The sequence below is a fragment of the Urtica dioica genome, chromosome 3 (genome assembly GCF_054948205.1).
Source record: "Urtica dioica subsp. dioica isolate 48M chromosome 3, U.dioica_male_clone48M_v1_H2, whole genome shotgun sequence".
NCBI classification, from domain to species: domain Eukaryota; kingdom Viridiplantae; phylum Streptophyta; class Magnoliopsida; order Rosales; family Urticaceae; genus Urtica; species Urtica dioica.
The window spans coordinates 578,006-597,757 of NC_142758.1; the positions used below are offsets into that span (position 1 = coordinate 578,006).

The 19,752-nt window shown below is 37.0% G+C and overlaps 2 protein-coding genes across 2 annotated transcripts; both read left to right on the forward strand.

The window, feature by feature from the left end:
* Positions 1-2,707: 2,707 nt before the first annotated feature.
* Positions 2,708-7,936, forward strand: LOC149401873 (uncharacterized). The gene is made up of 12 exons (XM_089609692.1): positions 2,708-2,878; positions 4,247-4,328; positions 4,416-4,480; positions 4,560-4,622; positions 4,770-4,850; positions 5,018-5,149; positions 5,251-5,322; positions 5,727-6,559; positions 6,652-6,881; positions 6,969-7,093; positions 7,356-7,394; positions 7,473-7,936. The coding sequence occupies exons 1-12, from the start codon at positions 2,756-2,758 to the stop codon at positions 7,914-7,916; spliced, it is 2,289 nt and encodes a 762-aa protein (XP_089465818.1). The 5' UTR covers positions 2,708-2,755; the 3' UTR covers positions 7,917-7,936.
* Positions 7,937-13,635: 5,699 nt separating this feature from the next.
* LOC149401874 (2-oxoglutarate and iron-dependent oxygenase domain-containing protein CP2-like) lies at positions 13,636-18,007 on the forward strand. The gene is made up of 9 exons (XM_089609838.1): positions 13,636-14,118; positions 14,267-14,314; positions 14,580-14,756; positions 14,854-15,004; positions 15,110-15,196; positions 15,786-15,910; positions 16,992-17,110; positions 17,308-17,419; positions 17,498-18,007. Exons 1-9 carry the CDS (start codon positions 13,807-13,809, stop codon positions 17,531-17,533), a joined length of 1,167 nt encoding a protein of 388 aa, XP_089465964.1. The 5' UTR covers positions 13,636-13,806; the 3' UTR covers positions 17,534-18,007.
* Positions 18,008-19,752: the final 1,745 nt, after the last annotated feature.

A 19,752-nucleotide genomic window follows, 5' to 3' on the forward strand; every position in this document is an offset into this window, starting at 1 on the left:
TTTTCTATGTATAAAGGTCTTCCTCCTCGTCCACCAGTGAAAAAACTCCAGGTTTGAAACATTTATACAAAGTGAAAATGCAGCTGAGAATGTCAAGAGCGATTTGGATTTTTATTTAGAAGAGTCTCTCACGCCTATGACAGATTACTTCAACGTATTGCGTTGGTGGAAAACGTACAACGTAAAGTTTCCCATCGTATCTCTAATAACGAGGGGCATATTTACTATTCCGATGTCTACGGTTTCTTCCGAATCCGCATTCTCAACAAGTGGAAGAGTTATTAATCCGCATCGTTACTAGACTTTTGCGGGAAACTTTAGAAGCATTGATGTGTACTCAAAATTGGTTGAAGAATTAAATCCAATGTAATTTTTTGTTTTCAATCACATTTCAATTTTAAAATCTTTTACTTACACACTCCATGTGTTTATGATTTTTTTTATTATAGAAGAGAAAACCCCCGACGATGTCTACACGTATTATTAGGATGATTAAGATACAAGTTATAAATTGGTATTTTTTTGAACAATAATTGTGTTTAGAATATCATGTGTTATCTTGTTATAATAATTTTATTTTTGTAGGACACAACTTCGTTAGGGATGGTTATGATGGAGTAGTCATGAAGACAAACTTGATTTTCAACTATTTCCATTAATAAATTCAAAGCATGATTACATACATCATTTTGTAATTTGTAAATTTTGAATTTTAATTTTATTATAATTGTTTGGATAGTATTAAGATTGTTGAAGTTTCAACTATAGGTTCGTTGAAATTTATGTTATTTCAATGAAATGAAATATATATATATATATATATATATATATATCTCTCTCTCTCTCTCTCTCTCTCTTATCATTTGAATAAAAGTGTCAACTTCTTTTATTCGTTTCAGCAATAAACGATTATATGATCTTCTTGTAGGAATAAACCATAACATTATACTAAAATGAGGAAGGGAATAAATCATAACATTATACTCAGGTGAGGATGGTCAAATTCAGATAAGACCTTAAATTTATACTATGAAAAGTAAACGACAATATTTAAATGATGATAAAGAAGCAAATAATTAAAATAGACCGGGAATCACACTTATAATAAAAAATTTAATATGATGTATTGTATATGCAGATGATGGTATAAGAGCTCTTCTTTTTTCTTTTAGCAAATTGCTTTCACAATGACTCAAATTGCTTTCTTGTTTCGAGGAGATGCAATGCGAATTGAGCTACTCTGCATTGGTCTAACCACCGGCGTGCGGGGAAGCTCCGCTCGCAGTGGATGTGCTTAATTTAGTCTCGGCCAAAAAAAAAATCATTTTTCTTAGATCTCCACCACTTTGCCTTGCCACTCTCCACCTGTCTCCGGCCGACGTTTGGCTTCTCCGACAAAGCTCTTGGCTATTTTCAAGATGATCCTTCCTTTGTTTGTGAGTGTTTGCAAGTGTTCTTTGGTTTATGGTGCTCGACATTCTCAATAGGATCTCGTGGTGTGCCCCTCCACTCTGGAGTTTCTCTCAATCCGTTCTTCAACCTCGACGACCTGACTTATTTGCCCTATGTCCGCCATCCTCCACAGTTAAGACGGAATCCCTCACCAAGCCTCTTTGTTCGACGTCTCTTTCCACCGTCGCTAACCCCCGTGGTGTGGATTGATGGCTTCCGTTCCGCCACTGTTGAGTCTGCCATCTTTGATGGTGTTTCGGCCCTCCTCGTTAGTCCCTTCGATCTTGGCCTTAATATTTATGTTGATGAGGGTTTTGTGTCTCTTGATGTGGTGGTAGTTTGTGTACAAGCACCAAATCCCGCCTTTAGAAGACCGATTTTGATTAGACAAACATGTGGTGTTTTGGTTCGCGGTGGAAGTTGGTGGGTGTTTCTTCGGAGGGTGAATTTTTTATTGTCTTATTTAGAATTTTAGCTACGTTAGATAGTTTGTCATGATTGGTTGAGGTTTTATTTGATTTACTTAGTTTTTTGCATTATGGTTTTTAGACTTTGATCCTATGTCCACAACTCTTTGGTGATTTTTGTGTCCCGAAAATGGTTCAGTCATCTTTCTGATTTTTTGTTCAAGTGTTCTATTGGTATTTTGGCAGTGCGAACACTCGAATGCATTTGTCCATAATCAGTGATCCTCGAGCGTTTTAGTTCATTCATTAACGTATGAGAGTTTTTCAAAAGAACTTATAAGTTGCTCTAAATTGAGTGTGATTTATTTTCTATTCGTCGAGAGCTCACTTACAAGTGTGTTTTCACCTAATTCTAATATTGAATCGGTTTTTTCTTGAGATCTTATCATTTGTCGTGTTAACAGATGTATGATGTTTATTCAATTGGGTATCATATTATACCTTTTTTCTAATAGAATGCCTCAGCAAATATTATCCCAAAAAAAAAAAAAAAAGTCCTTTAGAATAGACCAATCACTTATATTTATTCACACTCGTACGCCTTCACAAATCACAATCCAATTATATGGGCGCGATTTAACAAATTCGTAAATCAGGACAAAATTAGGGGTAATATAGGAATCTCAGCCAATTTGGCTCTCGACGTGGTAATGCTTCATGGCTAAGTGAGCGAGTGAGTGCGTTTGGCAAACTATAAAACCCACACCCCCAAAAAACAAAAACCTTTTCAAAACCCACTCTCTATTTTTCGCTCTGCGATTTTCTTCTTTGATTTCTCACCAAGGGCTTTCAATCGATCATTCTCGAAGCAGAAAATCCCGTTGATCTCTTTCGTAATGGGCGTCTCTTTCAAGGTCGCCAGAATGGGGACTCGGTACAGACCGAAACCGCTTCAGATTGACGTCGACGACGACGACGGAGACGAAGTCGAAGCACAACCTAACGAGCTCTTCGAAGAGGTAAAACCTAAAGGTTTCGTCTCGTTTCGTCTTTTTCGTTGTGATCGATCGTCAGGTTTTTTTCCCCTTTTTATGCTCGCAAAGTTCTGGTTTTTTTTATTTGGCTATGGAATTGGGATTTTCGGTGTTTTAGAAATGAAATTTGCTTAGCTTTGCATGTGCACTAGTAGGCGATTTCTTCAGTATCATCTTTGCCAATGCAATGTGTGTGTGTGTGTGTGTGTGTGTGTATTTTCTTGTGTTTATTCGATGCTCTGTGTTATGCTTTTGAGAGGTATTGTCTTCTATAATTATTACACCTTTGTTGGGTACTACGGAGGGTTTGTTTTTTTTTTTTTTCAATCGATTGAGACTTATTTTATTCATTGACTTTGGTTTTGAAATTAATTTAGCCTGAAGACACAATTCTGTGTGTGTGTGTATTAAAGTGTATATGAAAAAAAAAAAAAAAACCCTCTTGAGCACGTGGAAGTTCCCTGGGTCCCAGACCCGATTTTAGTTCTTTGGACGTGTCATAGATATCATATTAAATGTTTTGAGCAAACAGTCCATGAAGTATTATGGGTGTGATATTTTTGATCCCTAAACTAATTTCATGAGCATAATGATCCTCAAGCTCAACTATTGATGGTTTTAATAAGATTAAACTTTAACACCTATACATATCGAGAAACCCAAGAAATTTGTTTATAATTTCCAAAAGTGTTATTGAAATAAAATCTTACTCTAAACAATTAAAACTGTTTAACTTTTAGTCTTTTTTTAGTTTAGATTATAACTTAAATAGTTTTCCAGGCAGTGTACTATTCATGAGCTTTAAAATCTGATCAGTCAACTTTTCCTTCCTTACATCTTCCTTAATATAAACGGTTTTTACTCTCTCTTGTCGATTAATTATTTCCTGTTTATGAAACTCTTTTCATGTATTTGATTTGGTATAATTGTTTTGTCGATAAATTTATTAATGGCTTTGATTTGATTGATAATTTGCACGTACCTATTCATTTGGTGGTGAAGAATGGTCAACTGTTGTTCTTCTGAAAAACAATCATGGTTCTATGAAGTGTTAGAAATTAGGATGGTTTATCTTTATTATTATTATTATTTGTTTGAAAGAAAAAGAAACCACCCTGATTGGCTGGCATTAAATTGATTAATTGTTTTTTTTCATTTAACTTTCTTGAAAAGCGATTTATTTTTCCCTTACAAAAAGGCATATTAATCAGTGCGATTTGGTGTGGGAATTTTGAGCCTTTGCGTTTGACAGTTTTTGACATTTCACGATTTTATTTGCATCACAAGGCTTCTCATATTTAGATATGTTGCTTAAGAGAGTTACAATTGATAAAAAGCAACATTTTGGTCCAGGAAAGTTTCAAAGATACCGTAAGAAAGGTCTTTGGTATTTCAGATGCTTTAACCAAACCTCGACAACACTTGGATTCAGACGGTAAAGAAGGAACATTTATTCGGAAACATTTGATCACTCGAATCACATCTTTCTTACTATGTTTTCTTTTTCTTTTTTATTTTGTAGATCTCGAAGTGTCTTTTTCTGTGAATCTATTTCAAAATGGATTTTCTTTTGGAGAAGTTTCAGAGGTAAGCATTGTCTTATATTTTTATTTTTTTAAAGTTAATTATTTTGAACGATCATAATCTGTTTTGTAATTATTTGCAGCCGCTGAATAGAGCACCAGAGCAATTGTTTCCATACAACAAGGATTCCATGACACTTTTCTCCGTGAGCTTGCTAAGCTTTTGTTTTTGAGTCGATACAAGATTGATATTCAAGTAGTTATGAAAAACAGAATTCTTTGGAAAAATCGAGGAGTTATTTCAATTTAGCTCAGTTTTGCCTCTGTATTTTTTTTTTTTTTTACATAATTAGGCAATCGAGTACGGTTGTTTACCAGGAGTTTTGCTCGATGATTTTCCCTTCAAATATGTCAACGGGTCTGTACTATGTGAGGTGAGGAAGTTCATAATAATAGGATTGTATGAATTGAAGTTGAGACCTTATTTGCTATAATATTGATCGATATAAAGATATCTATACAGACACCTTTCAAATTTCCAAATTCTTTCCAGAGATGGTTTTGTGCCGTGTCATTTATGAATTCAGTGACATTTTTGCAGATTCGAGATTATCGAAGCTGTACTAAAAGCTCTCACGCTGTCCATAGAGTGGCTTTACGGATGACCATGGAAAACATTGTCAATGATATTCTGTCGATATCGGATGACTCTTGGACATACGAGGATCTCTTGGTTCGTGGCATCTTATTCTTAGCACTTGAAACTAATTGCTTGGATCGCAAGTTTTCATCTTGTAAGTTGAGCTTTGATATTTGCTTATTTTCTTTGTTCAGGAATTCGAATCCCATGTGCTCAAGGCTTTGCAACCCGTTCTTGATATGAACCCACAGCCTTTACAGAAAAAGGTACGGGCTTCCTTTATGACATTATATGCATTTGATCTTACTCGAGGAGTTAACTTATATTATCTTTCCCACCCTGATTTTCTCACTATAGAATATATTGAATTCCGTTATTAGTGTATTAAGTTGACAATTTATAGAGAGGTGAACCGATCTTGATAAAAATTAAGTGATCGAGCATGACCTTGTTTGTATAGATATTTTTTTAGCTTAGAGAATGTTTTTCTACACGAGCTTATTTGAGAGTATTTCTTTTATCAAGCAAGTCCTAAATTTTTGTCCAAGCGTGGCTCGTTTACATGATGAGCCTAACTCAGACGAGGTTTTATCAAACCGAGACTCGAGCAACTCACGAGCAGCTTGGCAAATTAACCACCCTTATTAAAATATTTGATACTTCTGAACAGGTTGATTTGGGCATACAATGGAGCTGGAAAAAGAGAGAGCAGCCTAACGAACCAGTTACAAATCAGCCCAATGAAACTGTCGCGACTCCAGTTCGTAGCCGAGAATCCAACACGCTACAAGGGAGTCACTCGGAGTCTCGTGTGTTGACATCTAAACCGAGTCGTAACTCAAAAGACGTAACAGACGTTCGTGCTTCGGCGGAGCCTAACAAGCCCGTTAGTGTCACCGTGGCGGCTTCTAAACAAAATACAAGGAAGCGCACTCGTAATCAAACAAAGCAAAAGTCACCAAACAAGAACGATGTAAAGGTAGGACGTCCAAAGCGAGCCGCCCCGCGAACTTCTAGGAAAGCGAAGAACGAGCCTATCGTATGGCCAGCCCAAAAGACAACTGTACCTGAAGAACAAACCCGTCTCGAAAAACCATGCTCGCAGAACGAAAATCTCGATTCTATCTTAAATTCACTGGCTGGGCTAAACTCTCGTGCCATGAAACCAGAGCCCGCTGAAAGTTGTCTCTTTGATGAGATCGTTGACCTGTCTAGCTTTGTATCGTCACAGAATCAGAAACCGTCTTACCCTTCATTAAGGATTAGCGACAACCATTGTCCAAGTAAATTTAGAACGTGGAATATCACCCCGAAAAGGAAAATCCCAGAGATTTGCGATGAAAGCGCACCCACAAATCCCTATCCTCGGAACCCTACTACTAGAAGAAAGAAGAGTGCTGGGATGATAGCTGATCTAACGACCCGTCTTATGAACCAACCCCTGGGAGTTTCGGATGAAGCTGTCTCAGCGAGATTACGGAAAGTAATAGATGTGACTCAAAGGTAACAAGAAGAAGAAGAAAAAAAAAAAAACTAGCCGTTTCTTTTTCGCATCTTGCTAGTTGTATTGAAACTTTTTTGTTTCATATATCCAGGCACAGAATGATTAAGAAGCGCGAACCTGATCATTGTCTGAGGAATCAACTACTCTTCCATCAACCCTCTGATGTTGCATTGCACCTGTTAAACTGTGAGATTCACGACAAGCTCGATGACGCACTTTCCGGAAGAATTTCTTCATTGTCCGAGATACCAGTTGGTGACAGCAGTATCATTTACGTCAGGACATTGATTTTCGTCTGCGAACGGGTTTTTCTCAATCAAGGTGCTCTATTGATTATATTTTATATTTGGTTTCTGAATGTACATAGTATTGTAGCTGACATTGTCGTATTCTCATGATCATGAGCAGAAGAAGTAGATAAAGAGAGACGGGCGAGATTGGTCTTAGAACAAAGGCCCAACAACGATGCGGTGAAAGCAAATATTTTCTACGAATTTCAAGAAGTGTTCGATTCAACCGTCTTTCCGAATTCTGTAAGTTCTCATCGCCAACTTTGTATACTCTAATTTTGTATAAGAATGAGCAAATAGCAGGCAATGTCTTCTGATGTCTTTGTTTTAGTTCGAATCTAACTTGAAATGGAAAAAAAAAAAGACATTGGTTTCTAAATAACAATAGTATAGTTTGACGAATGTAGATCAACCTAAATTTTGCGACGTCATGATTTATATATTTTGTTTTTATATCTAATCGAATTCCAGATGTTCTCATCTTTGTGCGTTTTGTTCTTGGCAGCATTCAGCGGACCTCTTTGCTTCCCAGTTTACTTCATTGGTAAGTTCGTTTCACATCGATTATAATAAAATTATTTTTATTTTATTTTCTTCAGTTTGAATTTATTTATTACTATAGATGGCACGAGAAGGCTACCAGCTGTCAAGCGATGAAGTCAAACCCATTCTCAGCCCGAGCCTTGAGCTGCTGAGCAACAGGAAGTTGGAGCTACGATCCCCTGCATCGGGGCTCGCCCAATCGCGGGTCAACATTGGCGCGGAGTTCGCGGCGTTGTCTCGGAAAATGCAGGAGATCACGATCAGGCGCGCGCAGCTCCGCAATGAGCTCCAGCAGAGAGTGAGGAATCACGAGCTTCTTTCGCAGAGGACGGCCATGATGGGAGGCCCGCCTGGTTTCAACTATTATCATAGCCCTTCCGCGAGTGAATCCACACCGTCGATCGCAGGGATGTCCAACCGCTTTGATCACCGTTGGAGACAGGTCGAGGAAAGGCAGTGGCCACTGAGATCATGGATCGGCCGAGGTGATTGTGTGGGGTCGGATTACGATCCTTCTAGATGATTTCTTCGTGGGCCTCACTGATGATTCGGAAAAAAAAAAAAAAAAAAAAAAAAAAAGTGAACATAGAGAAAGGCACACACAGAGTTGTTAGCTTTTAGTCCTTGCTTTTGTTGGTTTAACCTTTCATGCATATGATATACATAGGATGCAAAAAATGGTCAAGTTTTTTTCTTTTTGGGTCGAGTTAGGAAGGCTTTAGTTTTTGTTCGAAGCATGTTTATCAGGTTATGGAAATGAATGTCGGTCTTATTATTATCATCTTACCCTTAAGCTGTAAAGAATTGTAAACATTTGGGAGATATTGAGAGTGATCGGAATCTCGCAGTGGCGATCGGAATATCGCTGGAAAAGAGCTCATCTGTGTAATTGTTGCTCGATTAGTAGATTGACAAACAAACAGGGATTCGTGCCCTAACTTGGACTAGGATCGTATCGATTTAAATCAATGATATATCATTGTGTCCTTGTACTTGAATTTGTGTTTTTCGTTTTACTTGTTTCGCTCCTAATTCTGTTTGGCAAAATTATTTTTCGTGCGTTTACTATTTAACAACAAAAAATTGTTATTGTTCTTCGTTTACAAGGGGCTTCGGTGTCTAACTTAGTTTTGCTCGGCTAGTGTTTTCAGTTTTCTATCTTGTATATTCTTTTGAAGTTTATTCTTTTCTCTGTTCTTCTCGTGAGTTGAACGTTGTGGCTCATTGTTTGTTCGGCTGAAGTTTCAGTTGAAATGGCTCTATACCTCTTTGAGGATAATCTTCCTTCCCTAAGTAGTCTTTCACCCCCTTTTTTTTAATGACTCATGTCTTAAAAAAAGAAGCTTTTCATAATGCAACACAAAATTCTAACAAAATAATATGTTTATTTATTTTGAATGAGTGTTTAAATATTTGAGGGGAATAATTTTGATATTTTTCTTATAAAAAAATAATATGTGATAAATTTTAATAGAAAAAACTCCTAATCATTACAAATAAAATTTTATCCACCAAATTTAATAAAACATTTGACAAAATAATGATATAAGTTAACGTACCGAACACTTATTTAACTTTGTTTCTAACTTTGTTATAATCCTAATTATACATTTTCTTCTTAGTGAGGTCGTTGTTTCAAACTCTATGGATTGCATATGTCCAATATTTAATTTGTTATTTGTTGTAAAAGGTGAATGCATTTGAGCTTTAAACCCCTTTATTAATAGATATGTTGTGATCCAACTGATAATGTTATATACAATTATAAATACTAATTAAAAAAACAACTTTATATAATAAATAAAAATATCCAATGAATTAAATTTTATACACTTATATATCACTTTTTTTTCGATGGTATAAATACTAACGGGTACACTTGAGTGCAACCGTTAGTGTAAATGTCGTTAAAGGACACGTAGAGACTAGATTTAAAAAGAATGAGTATATAAGTGTATAACCACGATAATATTGAGCATTCATGTAGCAATTCCTCTAATAATGAAAAAAAAAAGTTGAATTTTCTAAAATATCGTTGGAAATTGATCCAATATCTCAACATTTTTTTATTACTTTAGTATTTATATATATAATTAGTATTAAGATCCTAAAATAAAATTAATAATAGATTTCATATGATATCATTTTGATGTTTGATGAGTAATTACAATTTTAATTTTAATAGATTTCATATGTTTGAGTGACAGATCTAAGAGTTTATAATAATTTATTTATATTTTGTTGGTGTTGAATACCATACTAAAGAAAAAGAAATAAAACAAAGAATCAAACAAATTAATGAATAAAAGAAATTAAGAATAAAAGATAAATAATAAAGAATAATAAAATGTGACTATGGTTTTTGCATATGCCCAAATCATTAGCATTTCATATGTCAAATTCATTAGCATATTTTGTTGAGGTATGAAGATGAGAAAAGTCCCACATTGGCCATATACAAAGGTAAAGAAAATTTAAAGTACGATATTGTGGAATGAGTTTTCCACATGCTTTAAGCGTCTTCATAGATTGGCTTGTATAATTTAATATTGGGATTGAATCGAGAGTAGGCCGTAAAATAGTTAATTTTTTTTTATTATTCTGGTTGTATTTTTTAGGCCTTTTTTTTTCTCCGGGCTTGGGTATGGTCCTGAGAAGCTTCTTTGAAGAGGATGCTGTCGATGACGCATAATCTCGCGCTATCAGTGCTTTATACTCAGCTTCGTTGTTCAAGGCAACGAAGTCGAGTCTGAAAGACTGTTCGATTATTTTTCCGTGGGGGGAAGTCAGATGTATTCTCACCCTGGCTCTTTTTTTAGGATACTTCGTGTACTTTCAAAATTCAAGTCCCGTCGGAGGTCGTGACACTGGGGTCTTCTTTAGGGAGTTCGAGCAGGAAGTCGGCCAAAACCTAAGATTTGGCACATGTCCTAGTCTGATATTCGATATCATACTCGTTAAGTTTGACAGCCCACTTAGTCAGCCTTCCCGACTGGTTAGGACTTTGAAGAAATGTTCTGAGCGGCTGTGTTGTCATTACAACTATAATATGAGATTGAAAGTAGGGTCGTAACTTGCGAGCTGCCACGGCTACTGTCAATGCTAATTTTTCCATAGCTGGGTAACATGTTTCCACGTTTACTAGCGATCTGCTTATGTAGAAACATGTCGTTGATCTCGACGGTCTTCTCTTACCAACACGCCGCTTAAGAGGAAAAGTGGCTCCTCCTCTATTCGTTTCGTAAGGATTAACGGTAATGCCAGGTAATTTTTAGTTCATGGAAGGCTTTTTCGCAATTTTTGTTCCATTCAGACTTCTTGTTCGCCTTAAGAAGTTGGTAGAATGGAAGACATTTGTCCGTCAAGTGGGAGATAAATCGATTAAGCGCGGCTATTCTGTCGATTAATCGCTGCACCTCCCGTCTATTTCCCGGAGACGCCATTTCCCGCAGGGCGTGTAATTGGTCTGGGTTGGCTTCAACTCCTCTCTGGATTATTAAGTACCCAAGAAATTTACAAGAGCATACCCCAAACGAACACTACGCTGGATTCAACTTCATTTGATACTTGTTGAGTATCTCGAAGAATTCCTCCAAATGCCATATGTGTCGGTCTCTCGTAGAGATTTTACCAACATATCGTCGATATATTCCACCATCATTTTCCTATTTTTTCGACGAACATCTCGTTCACCAATCGCTGGTAGGTTGCTATGTCGTTTTTTAGTCTGAAAGGCAACACTTTGTAACAATAGATCCATCGGTCCGTTTTGAACGCAATCTTTTCCTGGTCGTCTGGATGCATCAAGAATTGATTGTATCCTGAGAAAACATTCATAAATGATAGAAATTTATGTCCCGATGTCTCCTCGACGAGCTGGTTGATATGAGGCAGAGGGAAATTGTATTTTGGGCACGCTTTGTTAAGGTCGGTGAAGTCAATGCAATCACTTTCTATTCTTATTCTTAACAACAACGATGTTAGCCAACCAATCGGGGTATTTTTACCTCGCGGATGGAACCAGGACTGAGAAGTCTTTCGACCTCGTCATTAATCACTTTGGCTCACTCGGGACCGAGCTTGCGCCTTTTTTTGCTTTACAGGTTTGAAACTAGGATGGACAATGAGTTGATGTGATGTGACGTTGATACTAATTCCTGACATGTCTTTGGTAGACCAAGCGAAAGTAGATTTGTTTATTTTCATGAAGCAGATCAGTTCTCTTCGGAGGCTACCCTTGAGTTCGGCTCTGATTCCAGTAGTCCTTTTTGGGATCAGTTCCGTCGAGCTAGACTTGAACCGTCATTTTGATACCCGGCGAGTCTTGTTTTTTGAAATATTCAATTTCGTCGTCTCCGAGTTCGTCTTCTTTGCTAGTTGAACCGATGGTCATTAATTACTATTTATCATTGACCATTTTGTCGGTTTTCATTTTGTAGCTATTCATATAGCAAATTCTAGTGGCTTCTTGGCTACCTCATGTCTCTTTTATTTTGTCGTGTGTAGAGAAACATATGCACCGATGGTATGTTGAATGCACTGCCTTCATATCGTGTATCCAAAGCCTCCCTAATATCATGTTGTACGGGGAAAGACGGTCGAGGACTACAAAGTAGACGAACTTGTTTATCCCCTTGGTCTGAACAGGCAACGTGATCGTTCCCATTAAAGGGGTGGTTGTGCCGTTGAATCCGGTCAGGTCGGTTGACTCTTTCTCAATCACAGATTCATCAATGTTCATTATTCTCAGAGTACTTCTGAAAAATCACGTTCACAGAGCTTCTGTTATCAATTAAGATCCTTGCTACTTCATAGTTCGACATATCTAATGTATTACCAGAGCGTCGTCGTGAGGCTTGACTGCATCTCTCACCTCACTTTCCAAGAAAGCGATTGGTGGAGAGTGTTCTTCAGCTGGCGTTGGTGTGCCTTGATCGAGTTGATCGACTCCTTGCACTATTTTGACCCACCAATGATGAAGTCGATTCTTTGTTTTGATTGGACTTGTGGAGTTGACTGTTCCTCTTCGTCCGGCCTCTCCATATTTAGGGAAGGATTACCTCGACCTCAGGAGTTGAAATTTTTCTTCTTAGGAGAAGGTCCGAAGTCGACATCCTTCAGCTCGCCCTTGGTATATTTCTCAGTCAGAACCTTTCGCATGGTCTCAAATTGATAGTTGCATGACCATTGCTTTTATGGAATTCGAAGTACGCATCAGGATCTTGGGTCCATTTCTTCTCTTGAAACCTCTCCTCCTTGAATTTGTCATTCACGTTAAATGTGAAACTAGGGGGTGCGTTCTGCTTTTTTGCTTGAAGATTATCATCTTGGGAGTTTCCCCTCTTAGGATTACTTCCTTTGTTCCCAGGCTGAGTCCAGTTGTTCGCCTTGCTAGCCCGTGGTTTTTTGTTTACGGTATGCCTCTTGGCCAGCAAGCTTATTTTTTCTTCTGCCTTAGCAAAGTTCGAAGCTCGGTGGAGTGCATCCTCGATGGTCAGTGAGCGGTTCACAGTCATCTGAGACTTGTGCGAAAGTCCATTTTTCAGCGCTGTCAAGGCAGAGTTATTGTCAATACTCGGAATCTTGGCCACAACGCTTTTAAATCGGCTCATAAAATCTTTTAAAGACTCGGATTCCGCCTGTTGAATGTTCCAGAGGTTTGATTCGATTTAATTTATTTGTGGATCTCAGAAAGACATCATATAAGAAACAAATATTAAATACGTAATAATTAATATGAAAATGAAATGGAAATGTAATTAGCTTTACTGAAAACCCGATTTCGAATACACTGGTCGAGCTCGATTGGTTATGAACACAATAAAAAAGCTCAAGAATACAAATAAAAGAAAGAAAGAGAGAGTATGCGATAATAATAATAATAATAAGTAACGTGTCAAATTATCTCTAAAAAAAGAATTTATACTACGGCTAGATGCGATATCCCCATAGACACGTGTTGGCGACTTCGTCATTCACTGCCTCTTCTTCTGTCACGTCGCTCTTACGTTTGAACGGGCTCAGTAGAAATCCTCAATTCTCTTAGGTTTCAAGGCGAGATCGCATCTCCCGTGCTGACTTCGGCTTCGTCACGATCCTTAGCGATAACGTTATGAGCCCGTAAATGGGTTTGGACAGCGCCCGAATGACTTTTTAAAATGGGTTTACAACAATAACTAATATGTGATGATAGTGATATGTAAGATTATATTTAGGGAGCCAAACCTCTATCCCACACTCACTATAGAACTAGAAGTTAGAACGCATCGTCATATGGTCCCACCTTGAAGAAAGACCAATCAGATTATTTCGTCTTCTTCTTCATCTTCTCAACGACTATCTTCCCGAAACCCTAACTTGCAAACCCTAATTTCCAAACAAATCTCAGAAGAGCGAATCCTGTCCGTACGACCATGTCCGGGGAAACTCTACCGGACCACACGAAGCAGAACAACCACCAGTCTCCGGCGACGCCGGTGGTCGTCAACGGAAACGGCGTCGTGTTCGCCGGAAAGTACGCGGCGTCGTCGAGGCTGAGGCTGACACCTAACAAGGACCACAAGCCCGATAGCTATGACGATATGAGGCTCGATTTCAGTCCTCTCCTCTTCCGCTCGCTCGAGCAGTACCTTCCTCAGACCATGCTCGGAGTCCCTCGCGACGCCAAGCTTCACTACATGAGAGACATTCTGCTCCGATACTCTCCCGATGGAGAGCGAATCCGAGTGAGTTTCTCTCTCTCCATTTTCGCGATCGATCGCCTTCTTTCTGTTCTCTGCTTATGTATGAGAGAAAAATGCTATTGCAATTCGAATAAGTTTGAGTTTGGATGTTATTATGTGCGTCTGTGGTTAATCTTTCTTGAATTGACAGGTTCAAAGGCATAGAGAATACAGACAGAGGATTATTGCCAATTATCAGGTTTGTGATCAACCTTGAGCTTGAGATTACAGTGATCGAAATCAATCTTCTGGTATTATTTAACAATCGATTGTTAAGATTGTTAGGCATGTCTGTTATGAACAGAGTGATCCTTTGTTGAGGCAACTTTTTTTTTTTTTTTCGCTCAAGCATTTAGTTTGAGGGATCTCTAGATCATCAAGGAAAATGGATTCAATTATTGGTAATTACCTAATTTTCTTTCCAAAAGGTCTCCGAATTTAATGTTTTGCTCACTTTGTTTTAGCCTCTGCATCGAGAGCTTTACACCATGAACGCGGCGAACTTCTTTGTACCGTCGTTTCTCAAAGCAATCAGCGAGAACACAGAGGGAAGCTTCAGGACCATAATGAATGAAGTCTCTCCTGGAATTTACGTATTCGAGATGCTTCAGCCTCGATTTTGCGAGATGTTGTTAACTGAGGTATAAAATCATTTCACTCCTTTTCGTCCTTTTCTTTGTGGTGTCCCTTTTACCGGCTCGTCTTTATTTGTATGAAGATATTACGATGATTTTTCAGGTGGAGAGTTTTGAAAAATGGGTTCATGATTCGAAATTCAAAATCATGCGACCAAACACGATGAACCAATACGGTGCTGTTCTCGATGATTTTGGCCTCGAGACCATGCTTGACAAGTTAACGGATGACTTTATACGTCCTATATCTAGAGGTAATGTGTTCTCACCAGTCAAGGGTTTTAGTTTTAAGTTTTGACATACAAGACAATGGCATGTTATAATAAATACCCTTTTTTTGTGCTTTTGATCTTGTGCAGTTTTATTTTCTGATGTTGGTGGATCAACACTGGACACTCATCATGGTTTTGTCGTTGAATATGGAATTGATAGGGACATAGAACTTGGTAAGTGCATACAATCCTTCCAAAAGTGTTAGCAGTAAATACACGAGCACTGATTTATGACATTTATTATAACAAAAAGTACATTGATAATATTGCACTCACCGTGTAATTGTAACTGTTCAAAAGTTGGGTTGTGGATTTTAATCATTTTTGCATTGTTTACAATTAATAGAAACGACTGAATCAACTGAGCAAAGGGAAACAGATGATAAAAATAAAGAAATAATAGTTTGAATTCAATTAGAACGTGAAGGACATAAGTTTTGTTTTCTTCTTTTCAATAATTACCTGCTTATATAATGAGCTAATTTGTTCCGTTGTACACCCATGTTCCTCTGTTTCCTTATGTTACTAAATTTTTAATAGCAATTCATATGTGCAAAATGATTCCTTATGTGGAATGAAAAAGTATAGTTAATATTGGATTTCTAAATCAGCATGATTTTATACATCTTAGAACTAACGGGTAACAGTTTGAATGTTGCACATGTGTAACTCATTTGTATTTATGTTTGACAATTCTTATTCTAGTTGCAATTACGCTGTGCTACATATTAAACCTCTAATTAAAATATTGGTTTCTGTGCAGGTTTTCATGTGGATGATTCTGAAGTTACCTTGAATGTCTGTCTGGGTAAACAATTTTCTGGAGGGGAATTGTTTTTTCGAGGTGCCAGATGTGAAAAACATGTCAATTCTGAGACCCATAAAGAGGTTAGCTATCTCCAAGACCAATTTTCGTTTATAAATACACCTATTTTGTCCTACCTGTTAGTTCTCGATAGTCAGTACGATCAATTAGAAAGTTAAAATAGTAAAGGACATAAAGATAATCATGATAAGTATTAAGTGTACTACTCAAAATAATCCCAGGTTGTCTAGTCAAACATGTTTTTTTATCCGGAATTGAATTTTCAGTTAGGCATCTGTTTCCACAGAATAGGCTTTTTCCTAATGGTCTGAAATGTTCTATTGAAAATCATAATCTTTTGGGGAGTGTTGAAGTTACCAAGATATGGTATAACTAAAAAAATTATATATTTAAACTGGTTCTTTAGATGTTATTAACCAGTTTATTAGAAGAGCATTAGACAAGCATATTAAATAAAACCAGAGAGGGGATTAAGGTGTTTTCTGATTCTGGTAATGCGAAATATGCCGTAAACAAGTCCTAATAGTTAGTTGTTGGACCTGTAAATCGAGGTAATAAAATATGCATAAGCCTTGTCCAAATATATTATTTTTACCAAAATCAAAGACTTTATTCTGATTACTCCTGTTACCTACATTTTTAAAAGATCTTGGTCAATGCCTCGTAATAAAGCAATTGCGAAGTTTTGGGGAATTTATGTTGAAAGGAACATTCTTTCTTCATCAGGATTTATTTATTATGAGACTATTGAGCAGAATTGGGATGATAAGGTTCAAGAGCTGAAAGAAACTGATACATATCCCAATTCTTTTTATGCATGATTGGACTTTTCACTTGTGTGAATCATTCGTGTGATCAATATTGGATAACTTGGGTCACTGTCTCGGAGGTGTTTATTAAGATAAACCATTCAAAATAACAGCAGGACCCCCCACCCTTTCAATATAATTTCTATTTTTTTTTTTTTTTTTTTTTTTTTTTACTTATTTTGAAAATTTGAAGAAGATATTTCAGTGAGAAAATGATTTTTTTGGAATTTTTTCTTCTGTAAAGTAGTTGTGATGATAAGAATTTCAAAAGGGTTTTTCCTTCTTCTGTAAAGTGAATAAATTATTGATTCCTTGTCTGATTAAAAATTCACAGGAAGTGTTTGATTACTATCATGTCCCGGGTCATGCGGTTCTTCATCGTGGTCGCCATCGACACGGGGCTAGAGCCACCACATCAGGGCACCGAATGAACTTGCTCCTATGGTGTAGAAGGTACTCGCTTTCTCTTTTTTTCTTTCTCGCGATTCAACCAACACATATTATCGATGCCAAGAGTAGTGTAATAGTAGTGATAGGTTTTTTTGACATATTGGTTACTTGTGCAAGAAGTTAAATGGTTAATGAATAAAATAAATTACATCTTTTAGCTTTTATTTTTTTTTTTTTTATCTTCTTCTTCTTTGTTTTAGCTCGGTATTTAGGGAGCTGAAGAAGTACCAGAAGGACTGTTTCAATTGGTGCGGAGAGTGCCAACGCCAGAAGAAAGAAAGACAACGCCAAGCAATCGCAGCCACCAAATTGGTACATGTGATTCTCGACAAACAAGTAATAATAAAAAAAAAAAAAATCTAAACCTTTTATTGTCTTTCCTTTGTTCAGGAGCTGCTAAAGAGGGACGGAAAATCGATGACCTAAGAGCTGATTTCTCCGCCTTTGCAAGTGCCGCTTGTGAAATTTTTGTACATTTCCAAGATCGTCCGGTGATACACCTCTGTCTCTCTTGGGCATATGTGTCTTTTCTTATTCTTCTCGGCAACACGCCAAAGCATACTATGTGGTGTTTGTCATTACTGTCAAGGTCGCTGCAATACATCGGTCTCAATTGTAAATGCGATACTGATTCTGCTCCGAATCATAGACTAACACATCTTCAACTAAATCTCGACCGCCTGTGATTTTGTTATAAATCATCGAACCAAAGCAACGTGGTTTCAGTGTGTCGTTGGTGCTTCTGTAGGCTTGTTTACTGTGAGACTACCCAATATTTAGCATGTTATTAGTGCTCTTTAGTCTAATGATACTGTTCTTGAACAAAATAAAACCAAATTTTATCATACAAGAAATTCTGACTTCTGAGCTTTCTGTTTCCCTCAGATTTGGTCACTAAAATATTGTGATTTGAAGTACAGAATATGGGTTATATTACTATTATATAAAATGACATGAAAGTAGGAGTTGATGAATTTTATTTTTATTACTTATGATTTCATTTCATTGACGAGAAATCAAATATGAATAGGATTCTCTTTTTCTTTTCAACTTTTTTTTTTGTTCATGTGCTTGAACATGTAGATTACACCTTTCAATATATGCATGAATTACACCATTCAATTCTTTGTGACGATACCTGTTTGGCTGTTCACCAATCACGAACTAATTAAAGAAAATGATAAACTTATGTGGATCTCAAAGTTTCTGTCTTCCGCCACCTCGCTAGCCGTGCACGTCGCCACGCAAGATCCGTCTCTGGCGTCGGTTTCAGCTTCGGCTTCTCCGTCTCTAGCTTTGACCTCGTCCAACACTCTCAGGCACTCCTCGGCCTTGCTTTGACTACCTTCATGCTCCTTCGCTTCGATCTATAATCTGATAGCATCCTCGCCTTCGATTTAAAAAAAGAAAAGAGAAGGATTCATTTGAATGGTTGTGGTTTGGATTTAGGTTTTCGGTTTTTTTTAATTGGCCAAAATCAGTGAGCTCAAGAATACCGTCATCAGCGATGAGTACGTTTCCAGACTTCAAATCCCGATGGACGATTGAGTCGTGGTGACAAGCCTCGACGCAGGAGAGGATTTGTAGCATTCACCTCTTGAGCTCACCGACAGGGATACAGGTGCCGGACTTCTTGGAGGCGGCGATTAAAGAGGCTAGGTCGGTTGGAAGAAACTTGAGGACGACGATGACGTCTTCGTCTTCGCCCCAGAAGTAGTCGCTAGAGGGGGCGCGCCAGGAAATGCCACAGAGGTGTGGGCGGCTCTAAGGATGTCTGGATTGTTTCAGCGACAACGTCGACGGGGACTAACAAATTCTGGAGATCGACGCCATTGACGCGTCTTTTTGTGCTAGTAGAAGTCTTTTTTGTTGTTCACCTTGTAGTTTAAGTTAATCATATTAACTCTCCGATGAACAATTTTTGGTCTTATATCAACCATATCCAACAATCCGTGAGTTAATCTGATTAACCGTCCAATTTGTTAATCTGATTAACCATATCAAATTACTTTTGATAGTTTAGCCCCCGGTAAATATTATTTACTCTGACACGTAATAACATTAACCGTTAAAGTTTCTGTTATTAATAAGATTAGCTTCTTTTTATATATATATATATATAATAGCTTGAGGCAATTCATTAAAAAATAAGCATAAAATCCAAAATTAACTATTGTTCTTGTTACCATTAATTGGACAAGAATTGTTACTAATAACATGATTAACTATCGTTCATGTTACCACTAATAAGATGAACTATTGTTGAGCTTGATTAACTAAGATTAACTATTGATATTGTTAGCGTTATAAGATTAACAATTGCTATTGTTACAATTAATAAAATTAAATATGAGATTTAACTATTGTTCTTGTCACCGTTAATAATATTAACTATTGTTGAGTTTGATTAACTACGATTAACTATTATTATTGTTACTGTTTATAAGTTTAATAATTATTATTGTTACCATTAATAATATTAACTATAAGATTAACTATTGATATTGTTATCGTCAATAAGATTAACTATTGTTATTATTATCGATAATAATATTAACTATGAGATTAATTATTGTTATTGTTACCGTTAATAAGATTAATCAAATTTACTATTCAGATTGAGTTAACAAATTTTAAATTAATTG